The sequence below is a fragment of the Aulostomus chinensis genome, chromosome 11 (genome assembly GCF_037954235.1).
Source record: "Aulostomus chinensis isolate RoL2024-O1b breed Wild chromosome 11, RoL_Achi_v1.0, whole genome shotgun sequence".
In the NCBI taxonomy this organism is placed as follows: Eukaryota; Metazoa; Chordata; class Actinopteri; order Syngnathiformes; family Aulostomidae; genus Aulostomus; species Aulostomus chinensis.
In genome coordinates this window covers 22,025,264-22,053,139 of record NC_141330.1, presented here as the reverse complement: position 1 = coordinate 22,053,139, position 27,876 = coordinate 22,025,264, and the positions used below count along the sequence as shown (strand labels likewise).

At 42.4% G+C, this 27,876-nt stretch overlaps 1 protein-coding gene across 1 annotated transcript in view; it reads left to right on the top strand.

The window, feature by feature from the left end:
• Positions 1 to 27,876, top strand: part of triob (trio Rho guanine nucleotide exchange factor b) — a 114,587-nt gene that overhangs the window by 63,544 nt on the left and 23,167 nt on the right. The window contains 17 exon segments of the mRNA XM_086218971.1: positions 2,460 to 2,579; positions 2,790 to 2,888; positions 2,990 to 3,082; positions 3,353 to 3,502; positions 3,623 to 3,737; positions 3,961 to 4,076; positions 4,928 to 5,050; positions 5,131 to 5,223; positions 5,359 to 5,470; positions 5,837 to 6,027; positions 6,647 to 6,748; positions 7,583 to 7,722; positions 7,856 to 7,890; positions 7,893 to 7,946; positions 12,017 to 12,271; positions 26,290 to 26,576; positions 26,663 to 26,833. Coding sequence (XP_086075097.1) covers positions 2,460 to 2,579; positions 2,790 to 2,888; positions 2,990 to 3,082; positions 3,353 to 3,502; positions 3,623 to 3,737; positions 3,961 to 4,076; positions 4,928 to 5,050; positions 5,131 to 5,223; positions 5,359 to 5,470; positions 5,837 to 6,027; positions 6,647 to 6,748; positions 7,583 to 7,722; positions 7,856 to 7,890; positions 7,893 to 7,946; positions 12,017 to 12,271; positions 26,290 to 26,576; positions 26,663 to 26,833 — 2,256 coding nt within the window.

Sequence of the window (27,876 nt, the reverse complement as noted above, 5' to 3'; positions counted from 1 at the left end):
CCAGCATCAGAAATTGTTCGTTAACAGCACCTCAGATTAGATCCCAGATAAATGCCGCACAGAGTTCTAGTAGTAGACACATCTCTACATAAACTGTTCAGAGACTGCACAAATCAGGCCTTTATGGTCAAATAACTGTTAAGAAACTACTTCTAAAAAATGTTGGCATAATTTGAAAAAAGAAAATGATTCTGTGTGCCGTGTTTTCAACAAGACATGGACTGCACAATATTTCTTTACTGAAGTCAAAAGTAAAGCCATGCTCTCAGTTTGTGGTCCAGAAATCGCTGTGTTTGAAGATGACAATCTGAATCGCCACTATGCCACAGACTGGATTTTTCTCACTGAAAAAGTAAACTAAAATGAAAACATCAAAAGCACTTATTGTTTTTTGTATGAAGTTGATCAGTTGCTTGTCTTTAACATACTTCAAAACACCTTTCAGTCTTTGTGAAGACAAGTTAAAAATAAAATGAAACAGTGATGTAATGATTATCTTTGTTTAAACCTGTTTACTACTTGGGGCGGCACGGCGGTGCAGTGGTTAGCACTGTTGCCTCACAGCAAGATGGTTCTGGATTCGAACCCCGGCTCAGGCATAGAGTCTTTCGGTGTGGAGGTTTCATGTTCTCCCTGTCCCTGTGTGGGTTCTCTCTTGGTACTCCAGCTTCCGACCACAGTCCATAGACATGCAAAAGTAGACTAGGTTGAAGGGATGCTCTTAATTGACCGTAGGTGTGGCTATGAGAGTGAATTGTTGTCTGTCTATATGTGTTGCCCCTGTGATGGACTGGGGACCCGTCCAGGGCGTGCCCAGCCTTTTGCCAGGAGGTAGCTGGGATAGGCTCCAGCCTCCTGCTACCCTCAACAAGATAAGCAGTAGAAAATGGATGGATGGATTATCGTTTAAATGTGGATTTTGAAATCGTTGTCGTCGTCCTCCTCCTCTGCTTCATCCGGTGGGTCCGGGTCGCGGGGGTAGCAGTCTCAGCAAGGAAGCCCAGACTGCCCTCTCCCCAGCCATGTCCACCAGTTCTTCCGGGGGAATCCCGAGGCATTCCCAGGCCAGGTTGCGGAGGAAACTCATATCGGCCGCTGGTATTCACGATTTTGTTCTTTCGGTCACTACCCTCTTCACCACAATGGACTGGTTTAGCAACAACATAAAACATACAACATATAAATAAGTAAATAAGTATGTATATGAATGAATAGTGCAATTTCAACCATAACCGAGAGTGACGTGGTCCAAATATGCGTCGGAGGTGCTCATAGTGTAGAGGTTCTTCTGACACCCTTATGACAGCCCGGGGAAAGAAACTTTCTCAGTTGGTTTTGGCGAGCAGTGGTCTGTAACAGACTGCTCTGTAAAGGTGGGTACAACCGTTACCAGTTAACTGTGGCGACTATTTCAGCTGTGATTTTATATTATGTGTGAATATCCCATCTTTGCATTGGTCTCTAGATATTACAAATGCTTTAGTGTCTTCTCTTACATCCCAGACATGGTGACATGTTAGTAGAGCTTTCTATGTGTCATTATTAAAATCTGACTGAAATATGAGGATTAGTAATGGATCAATAAAAAAGAGAGATGCATGTCAGTTGTGGCCTTAGAAGTGGTATGATAAAATAATGTAAGGAAAATTTATTGTAATACTGAATTCTTATTAATATCAATACATGCACATTGGCACTTCAGATGTTCACCACCTAACACTTCTATCGTTCCATGGGGTACTCAGTTCACAATGGGAACATTACAAGCCCTATATTTGCATTATTGCCAGGCTGCAATTCTGTGTGTCACCCACACAGCAGGTGTGGACTCTTATTGAGTGTGTGCGTCAGAGAGCATGGTTCTCTTGTTTTTTGGTCATAAGTATGAGTAAATACTGAAATGTTTTGTGAGCATCCGTATGTGTGTACGTGAGTCAGAGGCTTGAGGGGATGAAGAGAGTTGAAAAGAGATAGAGGTAATCATGGGAATTGGAAGTTGAAAAGGCAATAAAGAAAATATATGGAAAGAAAGAATGACAGAATGAATGACTGAAATGTGATAAAAGTCAGCAAATATTCAAATGAATCAACAAAATGGGAATGAGTAGCAACCCAAGCCAAACTCATTGCAAAATGATGCATTTTTCTCTTGTTTAAGGTATCTGCCTCAAAATGTAATGGGCTCTTCCTTGACCCACTCTTCACCCCTCCACCAAGTTAGGTGAAATTTGACTTTATATTGTAGGTTTTATGTAAACTTGATAACATTCTAACATAACATATATCTAGCGCTGGTCACATAATCTCACAAGCCAACACAATTAAGGGACAGTTTGGAGTTGGCCAGTGATTTTTTTTTTCAATTTGATTAATTTTTCATTTTTAATAAAATACATATAATTTGTTAATGATGGTGTATTTACAAAAAACACCCTTGTTTGTTTTTGTTTGTGTTGAAGGTGCTCGGTTGGATCCGTAATGGTGAGTCCATGCTGAACGCTGGTTTGATCACAGCCAGTTCATTACAAGAGGCCGAGCAGCTGCAGAAAGAACATGAACAATTCCAGCATGCAATAGAGGTATTTTTCATGTACTGTGTGATGTAGGGTGTATCAATAATTTATCACAGAGAATCTGTCATTGAACGATTTCTCTTGTTTCCCATAAGCATGTTTACCTACCACCAAAGGGCTGTACGGGCGATCATGAAATCATTATTTCAAGGAATTATTGTTCCAGATGTGATATAACTTGTTGCTTTCATAACATGATCCTTGTTCTCCATGTAGAAAACCCATCAGAGTGCGTTTCAGGTACAGCAGAAAGCTGAGTCCCTTCTTCAGGCCAACCACTATGACATGGATATGATCAGAGACTGTGCAGAAAAAGTATTTCACTCTTATAGTTCCATATTAACAGGGAGATAATCATATCCTAGTTGTCTCTTTTAGCAATAAATGGAAACCTAAATGTTTTTGTGTGTTTGAAGGTGGCAGACCACTGGCAGCAGCTGATGCTGAAGATGGAAGACAAACTAAAGTTGATTAATGCTTCAGTGGCCTTCTATAAGACCTCGGAACAGGTACGTATCGGTGGGTATCAAAGTATGTTGTGAAAATGATAACAGTTTGTAAACATAAATTCAGCTGCAAAGGTGCGTCATTTTTTTAATTAGTTCAATTGCCCTTACTCAACCAGATAATTTATCCTTTGAGGGCAAGATCTCTTTTGGGGGACCTGGCCAAGAGGGAGGCAGTATAATAAACATAAAATAATTGGGAAAAATTTAATATGGCTGTCTAGGATTTTCAGTTGCACAGGTCCCATGCTACAGTCATAGTGTATGTTGCAGGTGTGCAGTGTGTTGGAAAGCCTAGAGCAGGAGTATAAACGAGAAGAGGACTGGTGTGGTGGCACTGATAAACTAGGCCCCAGCAGTGAGTCAGACCACGTGACTCCTATGATCAGCAAACATCTGGAACAGAAAGAAGCTTTCCTCAAGGTAACATTAACATGATTTCTCAGGTTATTTTAGCCAGCCTCGTAGTCGCTATATCATTTTACTTCCACTCATGTAGTACATTTATCTTGTAAGTGTGGTCCTCTTTCTTTGCACACACAGGCATGTACGCTGGCCAGGCGTAATGCTGATGTCTTCCTAAAGTACCTGCACAGGAACAGTGTTAACATGCCTAGCATGTTGTCCCATGTCAAAGTTCTGGAGACTCAGGTTAAGAGTAAGTAGATGACTCAACCACTTTTATTTTTTTCATTTACTAACTTTATTTCAGGCAGTATTTTTTGAGTTTCATCCCTTTTCAGATCTTTTGTATATTAGTGTTCTATCACCAGCAGTATGTTATTACTGAACTAACAAATGTGGGTGCTTAGTATCATCCTTTATAATGATAACATATGCATGAATGTATTTGTCTTGGTCGGCCTGTTGTGTTTTACCAGACATCTTGAATGAGTTGCTGCAGAGCGAGAATAGAGTGCTTCACTTCTGGACCATGAGGAAGCAGAGGCTGGACCAATGCCAGCAATATGTTGTCTTTGAACGCAGTGCCAAACAGGTGGGTGCTTATATTTCTGTTTTCATTGTCAACTTGCACATTTTGAGCAAATGGTCACACACTAAACACTGATTCATTGTTTTGTTTTTAGTGGCAAAAAATTGATGTTTAAAGGTTCAACAAGTTGCCTTCCATTCATTGTTGCAGAGAGAAGCACCGAGTTCTTGGGTGGCATTTTTGCCTAATAACTTTTGCTGAGTATAAGTAGAACAAGACAAGAAGACTGGTTACTCTTTGGAAAGAAAGGAACTGAACTGGAAACTTCAATTTTCTCAGTCGGAATACATTCTCTTAGAAGCATAATTCTTCAAAGATACATGTATTTATAAAACTGAAATTAAACTAAACACAGACTAAACTGTATTATTTTTTTTAAAGATATTAGAAACATTGCGCCTTCATGTGGTGTTTGGTCAGCTCAGCACCAGCATGCAGCAATGCACTAAGCCAATAAATTCAGATGACTCATTGGATGTTACTAGGATATGGGTATATTCTTGGATTTTTTTAGGGTCTAGGTTTTATTCCCAGAGCCCATATGCTATCTGTTCTTGCAGTCTGACTGAGCCACCTCTGCCTGCACCTGCCAGGGGCTTGTCACCTGCTGGCCTAGTTACTGAGTAAACACAAACCTGCTGAAAAGACCAAAGACAAAGTAGTGCTTGGAGGTGACATGATAGGTTGATAGGTGATACAGCTTTTTCATTCTAAAATTATATTGATTTCAACTGTGGTGTGCTGAAGTGCACAAAATGGACCAGCTTTGTCAGGTTTTGACAGTCAAGACTGTAACTTTGTGGAGCTGAGGTCCCTGCAGTGCAAATATACTCACTTGCAATATTTTTCCTCAGGCCCTAGAGTGGATTCATAACACAGGGGAGTTTTACCTGTCCACACACACATCCACTGGCTCTAGCATTCATCATACTCAAGAGCTGCTGAAAGAACATGAAGACTTCCAGATCACAGCAAAGGTGATCACAAAGGGGTTTGATAGATCGTGTGTGTGATAGATAGATTGTGTAAAGTGATCGCTGTGATTGTGGATTTACAGGAAATCCAGCAAAGGCATCATCTTGCCAACTCCATCTCCTCCTATTTGATCAAACCAGTTCAGAGAATTACCAAGTATCAGCTGCTGCTGAAGGTACTGAAGGGATTCCCTCACACAAAAGAAAAGGCCTACAGTAAAAATTGAACAGCTAAGTGTTAGCAAGAACATAGGTCCAATACACCAAGTAATACTTTACTTAACTGTCACACATTTGTATGGCTGATGTAGGAGCTGTTGACATGCTGTGAAGAAGGAAAAGGAGAGATTAAGGATGGCCTTGAGGTGATGCTCAGTGTCCCCAAGAAGGCCAATGATGCCATGCACCTCTCCATGCTTGATGGTGGGCTAAAACATGCTCACACACACACACACACACACACACACACACACACACACACACACACACACACACACACACACACACACACACACACACACACACACACACACACACACACTCACAAACATTGTGTTGCCTAAACATACATATCCATACATTTTTGCTATTTACTGGGTTATGTGACACACATTCAGCAGTCACTAGGCACAAATTAGTCTGCTGTGAGTAGGCAGGAACTTTGGTTTCCTCACCACTTACAGTACAGTACATGTTCAGTACAAGATACTATCATACATACTGTACATGTATAGCATCAAAACACAGCCAAACTGTTCATCATCTTCCTCTTTTCCTTAACCTCCACAGGGTTCGATGGGAACATTGACTCACAGGGAGAGTTGATCCTGCAGGAGTCCTTCCAGGTTTGGGATCCTAAAACTCTGATCCGGAAGGGTCGTGACCGCCACCTCTTCCTCTTTGAAATGTCTCTGGTTTTCAGCAAAGAATTCAAAGACTCGAATGGCCGCAGCAAGTACCTCTACAAGAGCAGGCTCTTTGTAAGTGATATACTGTTTGTGCTCTATATATGGCTTCTTAGGTTTTCATGTGTTTATATGAATAGTAATAAAAATATTATAAAGCGAAGAACAAATATACTCACAAGGCAGTCTGGCAGCTGACTGACCAAAATGCACTGCCTATACACAAGGTAAGTGTTACCATGCACATCAATTTAATTTGACTCCTATCCTTCTCGTTGTAAGGAACTGCACTTAACGATTTCATTAAGTTATGCTGTTAAACTTCTGGGTTAAATACCTCTGTGGGACCCACAGAAAATGTACAGAAGACGAATTTGTAGCCATTTGAAGCATATGTAAATTAAACTGATCCCCAGCCACTATGTGTATATTCGTCTGACTTTGAAAAGATTTAATTAATATGATTTCAATCAAACTAGTTTGTTGCAGTTTTAGCCTGATGAACACAATAAGTCCTCTTCTTCTAGTACCATTTTAACATATTGCCTGTTGAGTCAGGGTTCATTTCAAGTTGAGTTCTAGGTTCCTCTGAGGACATATACAACATGCTGCTTTTTATAAGTTCACAAATTGTGACGACAATTCCTCCTTATAAATCATTTTAATCCATTGATGTCCTCTTTCACCCCGTCAGACATTGGAGCTGGGAGTGACAGAACATGTGGAGGGAGATTCTTGTAAGTTTGCCCTTTGGGTGGGCAGGACCCCTTCCTCAGACAACAAGATCACCCTCAAGGTATAGTATAGTGAAGACTCACATCTAGGGGAACACTTTAACAGCTTGTTCTCACTTTATACATCTGTTTAACAACAGTGTAGATATGAGTGGGGCAACAGAAATATTTGCATTTTGACCCTCAGTGCCACTTCTTCCATCGTATGCAATCTAAACTTCCCCATCCCTCGACAGAAGAGCTCACACATGATTAAGAGTCTCTCCGTGTCTTAAATCCACCCCCACTAAGTCCTACATAGTTTCCTGTGTTCAGCCAAGACAGATCACTCCCTGTAGGAGGGTGGAGTGAGACTTTCTGCTACTTAAGCCGCTTTCACACTGCACCAAAAACACGGATGAACACGAGTGTCTGGGCACTCTGAAAGTGTGTGAAAGGGGTGGGTCCAGTGTGTGTGAGTGGGGGTGGGGGGGCACTGACTGAACTGGGACGTAACACTTCAGCTAAAAATGCATTTGTCCATTTTCCTGCAGTGGTTCAAAAAAGGGGAGATACTTGAAACAGAGGTTATGACACTGCCTCACACTTCGTGTGTATTCCCCACAACTTGGGGACGTTGAATAAACACCAAAAACATGAAAACGATGATTTTCATTCAAGGGGACCTATAAGTCATTTAATTGCAAAACACTTCTTGAAACAGGTAGTGTGATAATTGCTGAATTAGACATCATAATTTGCTGTGGATCAACAATTTATACAGGTCAATATATCAGGTCGAGTGAGCAGATCCTGCTGTGTGTGTGTGTGTGTGTGTGTGTGTGTGTGTGTGTGTGTGTGTGTGTGTGTGTGTGTGTGTGTGTGTGTGTGTGTGTGTGTGTGCGTGTCTCTCCCAGGCTTCAGGTATTGAAAACAAGCAGGACTGGATCAAAAACCTTCGTGAAGTCATTCAAGAGCGAACCATGCATCTGCATGGAGCTCTGAAGGAGCCCATTCATATCCCCAAAGCTACCACGGTCAAACATAAAGGCAGATGGTTGGTGACTTTTTTGTCTCATACTGCTTGATTAAGCCATTCAGCACAAAACAAGACAAACATTGCAATGAAACCTGCCTAAATCAACATGTGTAGTAGTGGTAATAACAATAGGATTACTGTATTGATGTAGGGATGGCGAGGAGTTGGACAGCCAGGGGGATGCCAGCAAGACACCATGTCAAATGCGTCATGCATATTGCAGAACACACTTGACAGTGATAAGATTGGAATTCACACACACACACACACACACACACACACACACACACACACACACACACACACACACACACACATAAACAAATTACAAATAAAGTGTATAGATTGGACTTGCCGGCAACCATCAGGCCATTTCCACTGAGGAAAAAAAAACCTTAATACACAAAAGTATATATTGTTTTATCTTTGTCATCCACGCTAATGTGCCCAATTTTTCATTTTATTCACTCAGTAGTAGATATTCATGCTGTTTCACAGTGCCATGATTCTCTGCAAGTACATGCAAGCATTTCTTCACAAAATGTTTCCTGTTGCAGAGTGACAATCCATCTGGCAGAGCTTTAAAGCCGTGTGTGTTTGTGTGTGTGTGTGTGTGTGTGTGTGTGTGTGTGTGTGTGTGTGTGTGTGTGTGTGTGTGTGTGCGCGTGTGTGTGCTTGGTTTTTGTTACCAATTGGAGACCTTTTCTAGAACTAACACTGATTTTATCAGGACCCCTAGTCCTCACAGGGAACAAAAACAGGTCCTAGTGTGGCACAACATAATTTCTGAGTTCCTGGTTAAAATTTGAGTTAAGGTCTGAAATGATGTTGGGTTAAGATTAAGGTAACACATCAGTTGGTTAGGGTTAGGATTAGGTTTATGCCTTGGGTTTAACTTTCCACTTGAATGGAAGTCATTGGAATGTCCTATTAAGGATAGCTGTGCAAACTGTGTGTGTGTGTGTGTGTGAGAGAGAGAGAGAGAGAGAGAGAGAGAGAGAGAGAGAGAGAGAGAGAGAGAGAGAGAAAGCCAAAGGGAGAGAAAGCTGAAAGCTTTTTAAGTCACTGGTAATAGCACCACAGAAGGCCGGTCCTCCTACGCTCAGTATGAGCAACTGTCAAGCAAACACACACATACACAGGAGTGCAATTCTTTACTTTTATGTCTTTCTAATTATAAACAGAAGCAATTGACAGACATATCTAACATAAAGTCCTATTTATCACACTAGTAGTTAACTTTCTCTAGTTTGCTTCTCTGCTGTGATCAGGAAAATGAGAGTCAGATTGAACGAGTGTTTCCTGTCCAATTAACTACTACTACAGAGGAGTGTGTGTGTGTGTGTGTGTGTATGTGTGTGTGTGTGTATGTATTATGTGTGGGCATGTGTATGTGTCTCAGGTTTCAAGTATTAACATATCAGAAAGCCATTTAGGATAATTGGGTGCCTATTGTTTCAATTTTCCATGGACTAAGCCCAGGAGGTACCTAACTGCCTTCTACGGGTTAAAAAAAGTGATCTTTACAAGTGGAATTTATACACAGGTTTTTTTTTGTATGTATAGCAGCAGGAAAGAGATAGCTGATCACAAGTAATCATTAGTGACACATGTGGATACGCATGTGTGAACTTGAGATCACCCAAGACGCATTTTAATTCCAGGTCTGAAAAGAGCTGCTTTCTCTTTCTCTAAGAATCGTGTGAGTTGGCTCATTCAAAGGGCTTTGACAGTGGTGTGTTTGTGTTGTCTTCTTGTGTGTGTGTGTGTGTGTGTGTGTGTGTGTGTGTGTGTGTGTGTGTGTGTGTGTGTGTGTGTGCGTCTTTGTACCCATGTTCCCGGGCCTGTCTGCTTTAGTGACTGACTTGTATACCAGCTGCTTCAGACTCCCACGCTTGCCTCACAGTGGAGATTCGTCATTATGCCAGACAGGCGAGTTTGTGTTTCAGTGGACAACCGCGACTTTTCTCCTAGCTTTATTTATAATTAGTTAGGTCAGTTCTAGACAGGGGAATTATACAAGACAGTTTATGCCTATCCATTGTGCTTCTGATTGGGATTGCCGTGGTCAGATTGCTCTGAGGTTTCCTGTACTTGGGGACAGCTCTTGAAATGAGGGAATGGAAAACGATGGAGAGGCTGGAGGACAGAATCTCACAACCTATTAGCCAGCTCCTCAGCTCCCTGGCTTTGCCGCACTATCAAAGGGTATGTTGTAGATTTTATTAAAAGCACACTCTGATGATGTTAAGTGGGATGGACTATACTTGTGAGTATTATTTTAGCTCCAAAATACAGAGGAATCCATAAAGAAAAATGTTTGATTGAAGCAGCAGTGAACTGTTTAATTTTTCAAAGATTGTGTGGCTATAATTAATTGAGATAAATGGAACAACTTTAAGGACTTTGTGTAACGTGTATTTTGACTGTAACCTCTCTAAAGATCATTGCTTGCTGTTCTGAAGACAATTTTTTTTCTGGATGAGCTAACATTAAGTAATGGCAACTGTTGCTGGACCTGTGCATTTCTGTGTTCATTAACTAAACTGTACCCATTTCTCAGATGGCAAGATAACAAACATGATTTGACCATATGTGAGCACTTCTGTAAAACACTGCAGCGTTAATCAAAAAAGCTGAGTGCCTGCATTGTCACATGCTGAATTGAAATATTTCTATCTCTCTTATTACTCTTCTTTTTTAGACACTTGTTGGAGGGACATTTTGTTCTGTTAATATGAGCAACCAAATATCAGCATGTTACTTACTTTACACAGCTGCTATTGGGATGAGAGCAGAACTTTTGGTACCAGTGTTCATTGATGGAATTGTTAACATCAGTTTTGCCCAGCACCAATTGTAGTACCTGCTACTTGTCATCCTTATGGTCATTTAACATCTTTCAAAATATAGAAGAACATGGCCTTATCATTTCTTCTTAATGGCAGTTGTTCTCAACCGGGGGATTGGGACCTCCATGGGTTTGTGAGCTAATTCCTGGGTATCACCAAATGGTTTTATACAAAACAGACATTTACAAATAACATCTTTTAGATTCTACGAAGAGTGTGATATTGTAAGTCCTGTATCTTAGCATAGATTTTAATTTGTATTTTAATAATGTATGAGAATCAAAGTGCCTTAACTTCAAAACTATGAAACTATTAAAAAAAAACAACAACTATGAAAACAGGATTTACATTAAGGCCTATGAACATAGAAGGCTATACTATTTTGTTTTTCTTTCATCATTGTTCTTTTCGACCAAAAGTTAACAAGTTGCCTGTGATAATGCAGTTATTTAACAAATGGTCATGTGTGACATGTGTTACTCATGTGAAACTTGACATGTTTTCGGTGTGGTATAAACTATCCCTATCCTTTTTTTTGTCAGTGTCATTAACTTCTTTTGGCTGCCAATAATGGATTGGTTTATACTAGGCTGTGTTTGTGAATGGTTTTATGTTATAGTGGATTATTAAGATATGTTACATAATAGCATATGATCTTATATTATATTATTATATACAACATTGTGCAATATTATATCACGCTATATTGTACAATAATATCTTATACTACCTGGCACAGTATTGTTTTGTCTGATAGTATTATGTCACACTGTATTAGTTTAAATTATACTACACCATATCATATTAACATTTTGTAATGCAGATGTTATTGTTTTATTTTCTTATTCTTTATTATGATTATTCTCTTCCCCCTTTGTCCAAATTTATATTTTTATTTTATTTTATCTTTTTTATTTATCTTTCTTACATTATCTATACAATATTGGACATAATAATACCATACCTTCTGTTTCTCACACACACACACACACACACACACACACACACACACACACACACACACACACACACACACACACACACACACTCATACACCTACCAATACACATATTGAAACTTTGTTGTTTTCTGTCACTGTTTGTACTTTAAGCCCATTTGGTGTAATAGATTTAAAAAAAAAATCTTATGGCAACCATTTTTCAATAAGGATTTTACAAATTTTTACAAAACGGATTTTTCTAAATCCCTTTTTATTTTTCCCTGGTTAGCAGGGAGGGGTGGGTGAATAAACCTGGGAGGATTTTGATTCTCTTTTAGTAAACAACTTACTGTGTTCAGTTTTATATGAAGTTTCATTTTGCATGGAAGTAATCAGTCCCCATAGTGTTCACTAAAGGTTAGAGTACTGTTATGGTTTATGCAAACATTTTAAAAGTAAAAAAAGTTATTGATACATTATTATCTTAATAGAAACCAAATAACTGTTCCATTCCCATTTTAGCTGTCTGGTGGTTGTGAGTTGACGGTGGTAATCCATGACTTTGTGGCCACGAATGGAGGCAGCATCGGGCAGCTGACAGTACGACGTGGCCAGACAGTGGAAGTTCTCGAGCGACTCCATGACAAGCCAGACTGGTGTCTGGTCCGCACCACAGACCGCTCCCCAGCCCAGGAGGGCATCGTGCCATGCTCATTGCTCTGCATTACACACTCCAGATCCTCCATGGAGATGGAGAGGCTTTTCAACCACAAAGGTAAGAGAAGGATTTTTCCTTTCATATTCTATCACATCATACCAGAAAGCAGTTTTAAAAGTGAGGAATAGTTTTATTCCTGTCAGAGTATACAGATTATAAACAAATGGGATTCATATTGTGGTTCAAAAAGGAGGACTTTTAGAAATGTTGTAGCTGAAAGGACAATCATTGTGTTTCCCAAACCAAATACACACACACACACAAAACTGATTCACTGGCTCAGTTTCATACCATAATATCTGCTCATGGACCTAGCCATTTGTTTTCAAACTTCATATGCATAGTAGTGGTGTCTGTGCTCTACTTCATGTGCAATCCACTCTTAGCTAGATATTCTTTTAAGTAAATTACATACGTTCAAATGATAAAGAAAGCGAAATGTAATTGGTACATTTGAACTGAGATTCAAAATTCCCCTACAATTACATGGCCCTGTAAACCTCCCCTCCAGCAGGGTTTTTTGTTGTTGTTGTTGTTGTTGTTGTTTTTTGGAATTGACTTAGGGAAGGGTTTTTTGTTTGTTCAACAGACATAGACAGGTGAGACTGGGCTGTATCATTTTGGTTTTATACCATCAATAAATTATTGAATCAATCAAACACAATGTAACGCAAACTTCTTTACAAAATAAAAGAAAAAAACTCCCCACTCTACAACCAGAGGTCCGTTTCACAAAGCAGGTTTCGTGAAAACTCTGGTCTATTAACCCTGAAATAAGGAAAACCTAGAGTTTTCCGTTTCACAAAGAGAGGTCACTCAAACCAGAGAGAGAGGGTTCACTCTCGCCTGTTTCACAGACAGCGGTAACTTAAGCTCTCGGTCAGTTACCGCAGTACCAGACGCTATGAAACGAACCTGGTCGGGACCAGGTTTTTGTCAATGAACCTCGAGTTTCTCGCTGTCTCCGCCCACTTTCAGAGCCACATACTCCATTTGATTTCCGCATTCATTCATCAGCAGGCGAGTTTTTCAACTAGCATGGCATGTCCTTGATGATCTCATGGATGAAGGTGCAGCATTGCTGCGCAGAGAATTAAATATTCGTCGGGAGATTGAGATCAGACCGCGCATAGATGTTCTCGCAGTTCCAGACAGTATCGGTACCGTCTCACATCACAGTCCATCGTCTATATACACAACCTCCTCCGTCCTTACATTTGCAACATCACCAGTCGTAGTCATGCTCTCACGTCATATATCTATCAATCTATCTATCTATCTATCTATCTATCTATCTATCTATCTATCTATCTATCTATCTATCTATCTATATATATATATCAAGCCATATTACATTTTATGAAGGCACTGGTGTCTTGGGGGTTGGGTTCTAAGGATGAACTCCCTCAGCCACTGGCCCTCCTAAACTCTGGCTCCTGTGCCTCTGTTAGAGGTGGTGGTGCTGGGCCACCACCCGTTTTATGGGCATTTGCCTTCTTTCTGTTGGCTGAGTAGAAGTCTGTGTTAGTTTAAATAGGCTTAATTATTTAACAGAACATGATATCGATGAAGACATTTGTGTATGAAACCATCATGATGTTGGGGATAAAACAACTATCGTAAACAGTCAAACAGCCACTTAATATTTAATTTACAATGCAGAACATGGGGTACCCCTGAGATGGTCTTACCTGTTTGAATGATGTTTTTATGCTTCATTTTAAGTTGCTGCCAAGTGCGTTTCTCTTGCATCTGAATGATACAAATTAATGCGCTACCATGTAAGCAGCTTCCTCTGTAATAATCATTATTGCAAAGGACTACATTCAAACTCTCGCATTGACCCGAGCAGCAATGTTCTTCCACGCCATCTCTCTCTCTTTTGCAGCTGCAGCGGTGTTGCACTTCTTTTTTTAATGCGTGTTGGAACTCTTCACATGATCGCATCAAGATTTCCAACTCCACTGACGTGAAAAACAAAGCTCTCCTCTTCTCTGTCGCCATGGTGACTCGGTGACTCTGGGCTCCATTTATGCTGGCTTTTTAGAGTTGTCGTGATCGTGCTTTACCCCAGATGAACCTACTCTGAGTTGATCAAACTGATTCAAATCCGCTGTTCTGAAACCAAAAACTCTGAGTTTTCTATTGCAGGGTAGATCAACTCAGAGATCAGGATTAAACTCAGGGTTTGATGAACCTGCTTTGTGAAACGGGCCCCTGCACTACATCATAAACCACATAGTTAAAGTGACAAAAGGAATACGGAAGGGAAGCGAAGGGAAGGGAAGGGAAGGAACCATAGGCAGGAAAAAAGAAACAGATAATATACTAAAAGTGAAATGTATTTGTATAAAGATAAAATTCAGTGTCGAGCATTAAAGGGTGAATAAGGATACAAATAATAATTTTAATAATGAATTATTAAAACATATTAGAAAGCAATATTTATAATAAGTAATGATAATAATCATGGAAAGAAGGTGAAATCTATTTGAGTGGTCAAAATAAATGTAAAGAATAAAAAAATAAAATGTGCTAAAATTTGTAATTTAGCAGCTAAATGCAAGTGTTAAATAAGTAAGAAAATTAGATCTCACCAATTCTTTAAGTTTGCTTTTAAGATATCAGTATATTTTGCTGCCTTCAGGTCCATGGTAATAAATTGATACCTGGTTTTGTTCTGTCTTAAGGGATTAATACAATTTAAGCTTGTAGTATTAGTACAGACACTGCTCATTTATGAACAAATTTACCCATTTTAAGTGTCACTACCAAGAGCCTGAAGGTTGTTGAAGGTTTGTTGTATAAAAGCTGATAAACAGATATATAAAAAAACATTAATAGCTTCCTAAACTAATAAAATAATTGCGATATCAATTCTGAGGTGGATATGAAGCCAGTACATGTACAACCTAATAGAGTTGTCAATTAATGATTGTCAGTTAGTGATGAACATAAATTGAAATTTCACTGAGCTTCAGCTTCCTGGGCTTCATCCTTACCATGATTTAATTTCAGATTACAAAAAGATACAGAAATTGTGACAAAATAATTCACAAAATAGGGGAACATGATCATGTAGCCACTAAGTGAATATTAAACTTGAAGAAGGACCTATATACCAACCTGACCCTCACCTGACAAAGATGGTTATGAAGTGTCCTTCTCTTTCGAATCTGAAAGAGTAAGTGAGTCCTGTGCTGCTTGTTTCTATGGTAATATCATAAACAAATATTTCTCTGGCAACCTTTTTATTGTCAGTATCACATCCACCTTTTTCATTTGTACATAATATGAAAGAAGATTTGGAGGGACCCTACTTTAGAATTGGCTGAATGATTTCCTGGCACAGTACAGGAAGAAAGGCTGACTCCTTATTTTTTTCACTGAAATCATTCTTTTGTGTTTTATTGTGGAGGTGTGTTTTTAATCTACTTTTGCTTCTATATTTGCTTTTGGTGTCTTTGAGTGGCCAGAACAGCTGTAGATTATACTCTGGACAGAAACAGCTGAAGATGAATAAATCAATGACAACATAAACTAACTTAAGCCCCTTGGTTTCAGCTGATCCCCATGTTTTGTAGGTCACTTTGTCATCAGTATTTCCTTATTTACCAAATTACTCAGTTTGCCTTAAAGAGTTACATAATTAGAATTGCACACAGAATGAAGGTGTTATTGATAACAGAACTCGGAGCCAGTGTATCTATGTGCATGTTCTCAGAGGAAAGAGGCTGGTGAGGTGTAAGCACATACACTTACAGATAAACAGAGATCTTTGTACATCTGAGCAGCACACTGAGGCTAATTTAATTTGCATGGTGCACATAGGGACATAGAGTTGTAAGAAAATACAGTGGAAAATAATGTCAGTAGTTCAGTAGTTGGAAAAGGAAGCTTTTATAACCTGCGGAATTATCTGAAATTATTATAATAATAAAAAAATAACAGAGATTCTCTTAGTAGGCTGCTCCTTTTTGTTGGATTTCATAACCAAATTTATATTTCCTCCAAGCATACTGCACTACTTGTATGCATCCCATAGCTTGTAAAATATGTACCCACCCACACAAACTGAGTGGGTGCATCTACAAAGGGGAATACGGTAGATATGCTTCATGTTTCCAGACATTCCCTTCAAAAGCCACGATGTCCAATGTCCTCACAGTAACCAAATCACGATGGAGGGAGGGAGGGCAGCAGAGAAAATATCCTTCTGTCTAATGCTAGGTTTGACTCTCTTTTTCCTTACGCTGGACTGCACACTTCTATAGTTTTAGTTACTGTAGAACTGTTCTTACTTGGAACTGGGCATTTCTAAACCAGTTTTGCAACATGAAAAGATTCTTATTGTGAGGATGCCGAAAGTGACAGTTTCAACTCAGTAGTCCCGAGCCCTGTGACTGACATGGCCCATGGAATTGTGCCCTTAGTGTCTCTTTACCCATTTTGTTCCATGGATTCAGCACAGGGGGGACACTCTGACAACTGCAAATTCTGGCTGCTGGACCTAGGGAGGTGCCCTGATCACGTGTGACACATTACAACAACATTGAGCCTCAGTGCATCTTTTGGTTCATAATATAGTATTTCTCTCATATATAGATGTGTGTGTATTGTGTTTTCTTTTTTCAGTTACAATGGAAGTAGTATGTAAGGTACCAGTCAAATTACATATAGGCTGTCACAGTTGTCTGACTGGAAGGAAAAATAAATTGCTCATTGGACCAGAAATAATTTGATTGTTGTTTTGAGGGCGGCATGGCTCAGGGGTAGAGTGGCCGTCTAGCGGGTCACTGGTCACTGGTTCGATCCTTGACCCCAGTGACCATGTCCAAGTGTCCTTGAGCAAGATACTGAACCCATAATTGCTCCTGATGAGTAAGTTGGCACCTTGCAAGGTAGCCTCTACCGTGTGAGTGTGTGTGTGAATGGGTGAATGACATTCTAAGGTAGAAAAGCGCTACATAAAATTGAGTCCATTTACTACAGCTATATCATCCCACTATCTTCTACTGCCAGGACTCACGAATCATTTGTGGATTATGCTGAGGCATTATAGCAGTGAAGATAATTTGGTAAATGAGCTATATGATGAAATATTAAATCTACACAAAACCATATTGATCAGGAGTTTCCACACTCTTCACTAGAACTGAAGAAGCCTCTCGGATGAGAGGTGAAACATCTTCAAGATAAACTTACATGCAGTTGACCAGATTTTACTTCGCTTCGATCTACGATGACCTGGATGAATGAGAACCTACACAGACATCTTGCCGAACACTATGGGAAGGACATCCTTAGTGTGGTGCGGGAATGCGAAAGGACTGCAAGGAAAATCGCAGACTACAGGAACCATCTACGTTTCAACCTCCGATGCCGCCAACACAACCTCATTCCCACTAGCCTACTACTAGGATCCACCGTGAGGGGCCACAGGGCCAGCAAGATTTTGGAACGGGCCCAAAATCAGCTTCTCAACGAGAGAGTGAGACAGGTCCATTTCACCATCGAGGGACTAAAGAGCAAGCTAGATCACCTTAATCAAGAGTTAACGCCATTTTTGCCACCCGCCATCTGGGACAAGGTCACCTCCTTCGTTGGGACAGCCCAACTATCTCAACATCAGAAGAGCAAGGAGAGGCAGAAAAGGAAATTCGCGCGCCTCCAGTCTCGCCTCGACCGGGAACGAGAAGCAGAAGGCCCAACCCCAGCGGACTCACAGGACAGGTGGATAAGGAACTTATCCAACAGGGAGCTCACCAGTCCTGAGAAACGCGTCCTTGCCAAAGGAATGAACTTTGCTGTCACCCCGAAACATCTCCCGACTGTGGACCTCATCACTGCCACAGAATCCGCCATCAAGAAGAACAACCTCTCCACCACAGAAGCAGATGAACTACAACTCAAGGTCACAGCGGCCCTCTCCGAAGCGAAGGTCCCCTCTGCCAACCTCTCGGTCCAGGAAAGGAAGGCCTTGAATGCACTGAGCAAAGATGAGAACATCACCATCCTTCCGGCTGACAAAGGAAGATGCACGGTGGTCCTTGACACAACTGACTACCAGAACAAGATCAGTTCTCTTCTCAGTGACATTCACACATATGAGACCTTAAAACGCGACCCCACCAGCAGCTATAAGAAGAAAGTGGTGGAACACCTACAGAAGCTGCAAAAGGGGGAAATCATCAACCGCTTGGAGTATCACCGCCTGTACCCCGGAGACGCAGTCCCACGGATTTACGGCCTCCCCAAAATCCACAAGGAAGGTGCCCCGCTCCGACCCATTGTCAGCAGCATAAACTCCGTGACGTACAACATCGCCAAACACGTCGCCACCATCTTAGCCCCCTTGGTAGGGAAAACCCCCCACCACGTCCAGAATTCCATGGACTTCGTGAACAAGGTTAGAGAACTCAAGCTGGACCCAGATGAGACCATGGTGTCCTACGATGTGACCTCCTTGTTCACCTGCGTCCCTACCATGGAGGCTGTGGAAACAGTGAAGAAACGCCTACAGCTGGACAACACCCTCAGCAACAGGACCAACCTCAATCCGGACCAAATCTGCCAACTTCTGGACCTTTGCCTGAACACAACCTACTTCCAGTACAGAGGAAAGTTTTTCAGGCAAAAACACAGCTGTGCCATGGGTTCTCCCGTATATCCTATCGTGGCCAACCTATACATGGAAGAGGTGGAACAGAGGGCCCTGACTTCCTTCAGTGGACCCTCCCCCACCCACTGGTTCCGATACGTTGATGACACCTGGGTGAAGATCAAGATTCAGGAGGTACAACCGTTTACAGCACACATCAACTCGGGAGACGTCAACATCAAGTTCACCAGAGAGGATGTGAAAGACAACCATCTGCCCTTTTTGGACTGCGACGTCTACATTCAAGAGGACAGGAGCCTGAGGGTGGATGTGTACAAGAAACCCACCCACACTGACCAATACTTGCTTTTTGACTCTCACCACCCTCTGGAGCACAAGTTAGGTGTCATCAGGACGCTGCAACACCGAGCGGAGACCATCCCCACCAGCGTCCAAGGCCGGAAAAAAGAACAGCAGCATCTGAAAAGAGCACTTAAAACTTGTGGGTTCCCAGACTGGACCTTTGTAAAATCCTCTTCCAGGTCCAGAAAGGAGGAGAGCTCCAGGAGGAGGGAAGATGAAGAAGGCAGGAGAAAAAACATAGTGATCCCCTATGTGGCAGGGGTTTCTGAGAAATTAAGGAGAATCTATAATAAGCACCGCATCCCTGTGTCTTTTAAACCAGACAACACTCTGAGACAAAGACTGGTTCACCCCAAAGATCCCACCCCTCACAGCCAGAAAAGCAATCTGGTATACGCTGTCAGATGCAGTGAGGCCTGCACGGATCTCTACATAGGGGAAACCAAACAGCCCCTCAACAAGCGCATGGCCCAACATAGAAGAGCCAACTCTGGAGGACAGGACTCAGCGGTTTTCCTCCACCTCAAGGAGGAAAGCCACTCCTTCCAGGACGATCATGTCCAAATCCTCGACAGAGAGGACAGATGGTTTGAAAGAGGAGTTAAAGAAGCCATCCACGTCAGGATAGAGAAACCATCTTTGAACAGAGGAGGTGGACTGCGACATTTCCTTTCACCTATTTACAACCAAGTCCTTTCAAAACTTCCCCAAAGAGCTCAACTGAAAGACCCATGTGGAACGGCTGATGCCAGCACAGCCCATTAGCATCGAGTGGTCAGTGAAACTCCCAAACGACCACCCCTGAAACTCCCTGACACCGCACAACGACTGTTGTTTGGGGAGGCCAGGTGAGTCTCGGGAGGGTCGTTTCCACCACAATAGCACTGACCACTCCCACATAGGTTTATAAGCTGGAGTTTCCACACTCTTCACTAGAACTGAAGAAGCCTCTCGGATGAGAGGTGAAACGTCTTCAAGATAAACTTATGTCCAGTTGACCAGATTTTACTTCGCTTCGATCTACGATGACCTGGATGAATGAGAACCTACACAGACAGGTGAGAATAATGTATGTGATTGAATTTTTAAAAATTACATGCTTTCTAAAAATTGTCCCCCCTCTGTTTTATGCAGAGTAATGACTCCTAATATATGGAAAAATAGATTAATTTAGCCAGAATATATAGCAGTTTTTCCTCCTCCTCCTCCTCCTCTGGGTCGGCCTCAAGGCCTCCTCCCTGTTTGGCATGCCTGGAACACTGCCCAAGTGAGGCGTCCAGGAGGCATCCTCACCAGATGCCCGAACCACCTCAATTGACTCCTCTATAGGCAAGGCAATATTATTTGTATAGCCCGTTTTCACAAACTGTTTGTCTCAAAGGGCTTTTCATGGCCTCATAACAACATCCTCTGCCCTCAGAGCCTCACATCGACTGAGGATAAACTCCATAGACAACCCTTTTAACAGGGAAAAATCTGAGAAACCTCAGGGTGAGCAACGGAGGAGGGATCCCTCACCCAGGACAGACAGACTTGCAATAGATGTTGTTACAGGCAAGAAAATGGTTTATAATACAAAATATGCACTTCTGGTAGGCAGGGGGGGCAGGGAGAGCGAGCCAGCTTGATTGGAGAACTGGATGGCAGACTGGTTCATGGGAGGGGAGCGCAGGCCGGTGTAACAGCAGGGAAAAGGGGGGGGGTAAGGGGGCGATGCAGGTGGCAGTTGGTGCAGAGAGATGGAGCTCCGGTGGATCTGTGGAAACACAGAGAGACTGCGAAACACCAAGGCCAAACTACAACAACTACGAGAATTTTCTGGACATCCTGACAGGAGAGAGTTACAGTAGTCCAGCCTAGAAGTGATAAATGCATGCACCAGTTTCTCAGCATCACTCTGGGAAAGGATATTTCTAATCTTAGTGATACTGCACAGGTGGAAGATGGCGGTCCTAGTTACATGCTTTATGTGGGAGCTGAAAGAAAGGTCCTGCTCAAAAATGACTCCAAGGTTCCTTGTGGTTGGTCAGGATAATGCCATCTACAGTAGCGATCTGATTAGAGAGTGTGTCCCTGAGGTGTTTTGGTCCAAACACGATGACCTCAGTTTTATCTGAATTCAATAGTAAGAAGTTAGAAGACATCCAGGATTTAATGTTTTTCAGGCAGTTTTGCAGATTGGTAAACCGGCTTCTGTCATCTGGCTCCATAGACAAGTAGAGTTGCGTGTCATCTGCATAACAATGAAAGTTCATTGAGTGCTTCCGGATTATGTCACCTAATGGGAGCATGTAAAGAATGAAGAGAATTGGTCCTAAAACTGAACCCTGTGGTACACCATATGTAACTTTGCTATACTCTGAATGGTCATTTTTACCATTAACTAACTATAACCTGTCAGATAAGTATGACTTGAACCATTTTAGGGCATGTCCTTTAATCCCAATTTCATGGTCTAGTCTTTGTAGTAGGACGTTGTGGTCGATGGTGTCAAATGCAGCACTGAGGTCCAAAAGTACAAGTACAGAGACAAGACCTCTGTCTGAAGCTATAAGAAGATCATTAGAGACTTTGACCAGTGCTGTTTCAGTGATATGGTGTTCTCTGAATCCAGACTGGTAGGCTTAAAAGAGCTCGTTGCTGTGCAGATGTTTGTGTAGCTGCTCCAGGACAACCTTGTGAAGGATCTTGGAGATGTAGGGGAGGTTTGATATAGGCCTATAGTTGGCTAATACATTTGGGTCAAGACAAGGTTTTTTAAGTAAAGGGTTAATGACGGCCACCTTAAAGGCTTGTGGCACGTAACCTGTGACAAGGGAAAGATTGATTTTGTTTAATATAGGAGTGTTGACTAAGGGGAAGGCACCCTTAAGTAGTCTTGTAGGGATGGGATCCAGCAGACAAGTGGCTGACTTGGAGGAAGTAATTGCAGAAGGTAAGTCTGACAGGTTGATGGGGAGAAGCTGTCCAAGAATGCACCAAGTCTGTGAGGTGCTTCTACCGGTATTGTAGTCTGTGCTCCATTACTGGCAATATTTGTTCTAATATTCACAATCTTTCCAGTAAAGAAAGATAGGACGTCGTTACTGCTGAGAGTTGGAGGGATGCATGGCTCAACAGCACTGTGGTTCTTGGTTAGCCTGGCCACAGTGTCGAAGAGGAACCTGGGGTTGTTCTTATTCTTTTCTATTAAGGCTGAGTAGTAGGCGTTTCTAGCATTACAGAGTTCTTTTTTTATATATATATTAATAAACTATCCTTCCAGGCTTGATGGTCGTCTTCATGCTGGCTAGAATGTGTCTTCCTTTCCAGTTGTCTGGTCTTCTGTTTCAAAGCGCGCAGGTTTGGGCTATACCAGGGAGCTATTCTTTTCTGGTTGATAACCTTTTTCAGGGGAGCTACGGTATCAAGTGTCCCGAGGAGTGCTGCTGCAGTGCTATTTATAAGATAGTCTACCTGCGTGGGGGTGAAATTAGCATAACTGCCTATTATATGATTACAAGATGTGGCAGCAAGCTATGCTGGAATAAGCTCTTTAAATATAGAAACAGCAGAGTCAGATAAGCATCTACTGAAGCAGGTATTTTTCCCAGGTCAGATATAATTTGTTAAGGTAAATTCAAATGTGATTAAGGAGTGATCAGACAAGACGAGGTTTTGAAAAAGAACTGTGATGCGGTCCGCTTCTATTCAATAAGTAAGTACTAAATCAAGGATATGATTATAAGTGTGAGTGGGTTTGTTTACCCATGAGAGAAACCAACTGAATTCAGAAGCAACTTAAATGCAGTGGCCAGACAATCATCATCGACGTCCACATGAATGTTAAAGTCACCCACTATAATGACTTAGTCGGAATTCAGTGCTAAGTTTGACAGAAAGTCAGGGAATTCATCTAAGAACTCAGGATAAGGTGCAGGAATACGGTACACCACAGCAAGTAAGAGTGGTTTCTCTGCTTTCCAGTCTGGGTGGGAAAAGCTGACAGTCAGGCTCTCAAATGAATAAAATGAACTATTAGGTCGAGGTTTAATAAGCAAATTTGACTGATAAATTGCAGCTACTCCTCCTCCTCTGCCAGTGCTACGAGGTACATGGTAGTTAATGTAACTAGGAGGGGAAGATTCATTTAAACTGACATTCATCTTGCTGCACCCAGGTTTAAGTAAGTGCTAATACATCAATTTGGTATTTTGTAATTAAATCATTCACTAGGAGAGACTTGGATGGGAGAGATCGAATATTTGGACATTTAATAATTTTATTGGGTTGGTTTGCTGGAGCAGTGGTTTTAATTTTAACTGGGTTGCTATAAATTCCTCCTCCAGATGTTGGCGTAGGCTTTTACAGCCTCGAGGCAGACATAGTTTTTATAGGCTGGGTGGGTGACAACACAAAGGAACCAGCAGAGGGGCGTGTTAAACTGCAGCTCTGCCTGCCGGTCTGAACTCTGGGTGCTTGTCAGGGATTAGTATGGCTAATATACATGGAGAAGCAGCGGCTCTACTCTGAGCACTACCCGAATGACTGAGCTTCTCACCCTATCTCTAAGGGTCAAATGAAAAATGTGATAAACTCTATCAAATTTAAAATTATACCACCGCACCCCAACCCACCTAACCCCACTCTCTCAGGGTGGTGGTGTTGTGTCGTCGTTCGGGTCCTCTATCAGAGGTCTGGGAGTTTGAGGGCTCTGCACTGTATCTTCTGGACAGAGACTTCATATGTTGTACCAGGGATCTGTTGGAGCTACTCTCCCAGTCTGACTGGGAGAGTAGCTCCAAGTCATATATATGTGTGTGTGTGTGTGTGTGTGTGTGTGTGTGTGTGTGTGTGTGTGTGTGTATATATATATATATATATATATATATATATATATATATGTGTGTATATATATATATGTGTGTGTATGTATGTGTATATATATATATATATATATATATGTTATGTGCGCTGGGACACATTATCAGTGATGTTGTATCCTGGGATCATCGGGGTTTCGGGTCTTTCAACATCAGTCCCCCTCAGCCCAGGCGACATGACCGGGGTGATCAATCCCCGGCCTGTGTCCCAGCAGCGTTTGCCCACGGTTCTGCCCTCTTAATCTAAAGCCATCTTGTGGCTTTCTCTGCGGCTTCAGTTGCGGATCTGATAGCCTTCCGTTTTGCCTCCCCGACGAGATCATCTTCCAGCCCTGCCTCCTGCACTCTTCCACCAGCTCCTGGTACTTGGCACGTTTTGTCTCATTGGTCTCGTCCATGCGTTCCTCCCATGGCACAGTGAGCTCCAGAATGATCAGCTGCTTGGTGGAATTCGAGACAATGATCATGTCTGGGCGAAGCCTGGTCGATGTAATCCTGAGAGGGAACTTCAGCTGTCTGCCCAGGTCCACTTCCAGTTGCCAGTCATTGGCGGAGGTGAGGAGGCCGGCCTTTGCCCGTGGTGGTATGTTGGGCTTCTCTCCAGCTCTGTGGAACATAATGGTCTGTGGACTGTGGTGGCTTTTGCTGGTGTTGATGGCGGTGGCGATGCTGTCAGCCACTGTCCTAAGCACTTGGTCGTGGCGCCAGCGATAGCGCCCGTCTCCAAGGGCTTTTGGGCAGCTGCTGAGTAGGTGTTCCAGGGAGCCTCGTCCTGGGCAGTGGGGACAGGATGGTGTCTCCGTTTTACCCCAGACGTGGAGGTTTGCTGGGTTTGGAAGGACATCATAAACAGCCTGGACTAAGAACCTGATGTGTTGGAAGTCTGCTTTCCAGATGTTCGACCAGGTGATTTTCCGTTGCAGAACATTTTCCCATTTAGTCCATGCTCCTTGCTTCCCCATTCCCACCATCCTGCTAGCTCGTCCTTCCTCCACGCCTGCCTGCACTTCCTCCTGGATCAGATGTTGGCGCTCCTTGCCCTGGTCAACTCTGGTTGATGGAAAATACCCAATGCCTGCACGCCCTGTTTCTATGGACCCCACCAATGATTTCTGCCTCAGCCGAGACTCCGCCACGTCCAGGGCTTTGCCTGCACTCCATTTCCTGCCTTTTCGCACCTGGATACCAGCTGATGCCACCTTTGGATCTCTGGATTCTCTGTATTGCAGTGCTTCCCGTGTTCTGGACACCATGAACTCCTCAGTGAGGCCACTGATTTGGAGCTGCAGGATGTTGCTGGTGCCATACAGAGCAGGGCTGCTTAGGCTGCGTGGTAGACCAAGCCATCTCCGCAGGTAGCTGCTGATCTTTCTCTCCATGCCCTCGGCAGTTGTTAAAGGTACAGTGTACACTAGCAGAGGCCACAGGATCCGGGGCAGGATGGAATGCTGGTAAATCCAGGCCTTGAACCTCCCTGGCGGACCAGTTTTGTCAACCAGTAAGCCAGTCCTCTAGTTCAGTGCTGGTTCTCTGGATGGAGGCAGAGTCTTTGAGGCTACAATCAAAGAACTTCCCAAGGCTCTTAACTGGCTTCTCTGTGATGGAAGGGATGGTGGCTCCAGCCAGTTAGAAGCGGAATCTGTCCACTACTTTCCCTCTCTTGAGCACTAGAGACCTTGATTTTGCTAGTTTAAAGCTCATCCTTGCCCAGGTGATGAGCTTCTCTAGGCCTTGAAGAATCCACCTGCTGCCTGGTACGGATGTAGTGGTGACAGTAAGGTCATCCATGAAGGCTCTTATTGGGGGCTGGCGTACTCCTGATGTTGTCAAGGGGCCCCTGCACTCTACCTCAGCTGACTTGACAATCATATTCATGGTGAGGGCGAAAAGGATGACTGAGATGGTGCAGCCGGTTATAAATAAATAAATATATATACAGTATATATATATATATATATATATATATATATATATATATATATATATATATATATATATATATATATATATATATTATAAACATCTGAGATTCAGCTACCTCCAAGTAAAGGATCGTATTGTTTCTGTTTTAACAGGAATTTTTAATTAGTTTTGTTTAGTGTAAATTCTGAAATTAAGAATAGATCAATTAATTCTTCTAGGTCTTTTCTTGTATTTAATTAATCATGAGATAACTTTTGTTTTCATTCAGACAGCAAACTGTGTCTTGGTAAATATCTAATGCTGTTATCAACCCTTTCCACTTTTAGACACCTTGTCTGTATCTGGTAATGATACCCTACAGCTGGGTTCCAGCCTCACCGTGGGGCCTCACAGTTCACCCGGTCCTAAACGTCCAGGTAACACCTTGAGGAAATGGCTGACCAGCCCCGTGAGGCACCTCAGCTCTGGCAAAGCAGATGGCCACATCAAGAAACTTGCCCACAAGCACAAAAAGAACCGCGATGGCACAAGGAAGAACATGGATGCCATGCCAGGCTCACAGAAGGACTCTGACGACAGCGCTGTTACACCACAGGATGAAACACTGGAGGACGTAAGAACAGTTAGAGTAGCTGACCACTGCTCCTTGAAGCCTCCTGACCTAGTAGCTCAGTCTCTGCTCTTTTTGTCTCTTGCTAGCGTATACGTAATGAGGGACTTAGCAGTGGTACTCTGTCAAAGTCTTCCTCATCAGGCATACAGAGCTGTGGGGAAGAAGAGGGCGAGGAGGGGGCTGATGCTGTCCCTCTTCCTCCCCCGATGGCCATCCAGCAACACAGTCTGCTGCAGCCTGACTCCCAGGATGACAAGGTCAGTGCGTATGTACAGTCACAAGTTTGTCTTTTATTTTCAACAAATACATTGGTGTGCTGAACTGGGAAAAGAGATGGAAAGTAACCAAATGCAAATATTTAATTTCTGAACTCAAGTATATTTTTCAGGGTAACCAGACCATTTATTTCTCTGTCTCTTTTACCTTTATAAATGTCTGTTCTTTCTACTCTTTAGATTTAAACAAAATAAGCTTGAAACTTTAGTTTTTACAAGCCAAATTGTTCACTCAAAGAGAATTACGCTTAAAAAAAAACCTGAGAGTAGAACTGGCTCTAGAGAAAAAGATTTTTATTGATGTCAAATTTTGCCATCCATTTTCTTCCACTTATCCTGATTAAGGGTTGTGGGGGGGCTGGAGCCTATCCCACCGGCTTTCAGGGAGAGGCGGGGTTCACCTTGGACAGGTCACCAGTCCATCGCAGGGCCAACATATAGACAGACAACCATTCACACTCACAGTCATACCTACGGTCAATTTAGAGTATTGAATTAGCCTCGTCTCCATTTGCATGTCTTTGGACTGTAGGAAGGAGTTGGAGTACCTGGAGGGAACCCACACAGGCACAGGGAGAACATACAAACTCCACACAGAAAGATCCTGTGCCTAAGCCGGGACTCGAACCCGTAACCTTCTTGCTGTGCCACCTCAAATTTTTCCATTTTTCTTAATAATAAATAAACCACCTTAACTTTTACTTTGGGGGTGGCATTGCTCAGAGATAAAGTGGCCTTCTAGCAACCGAAGGGTCGCTCAATCCTAACTTCCCCCGATGACCATGTCAAAGTATCCTTGAGCAAGATACTGAGCTCCTAATTGCCTCTGATGGCCCTACGATTGACTGGCGACCTGTCTAGGCTGTACCCCACTTCTCGCCCAATGTCTGCTGGGATAGGCTCACCCCCCCCACCCCCCCGCAACCCTGGATGGATAAGCAGCATAGACAACGGATGGATGGATTGATGGAACTTTTACTTTGGCACTAATATTTTTCCGTTTCCTCTTATTTTCTTGATGGTTG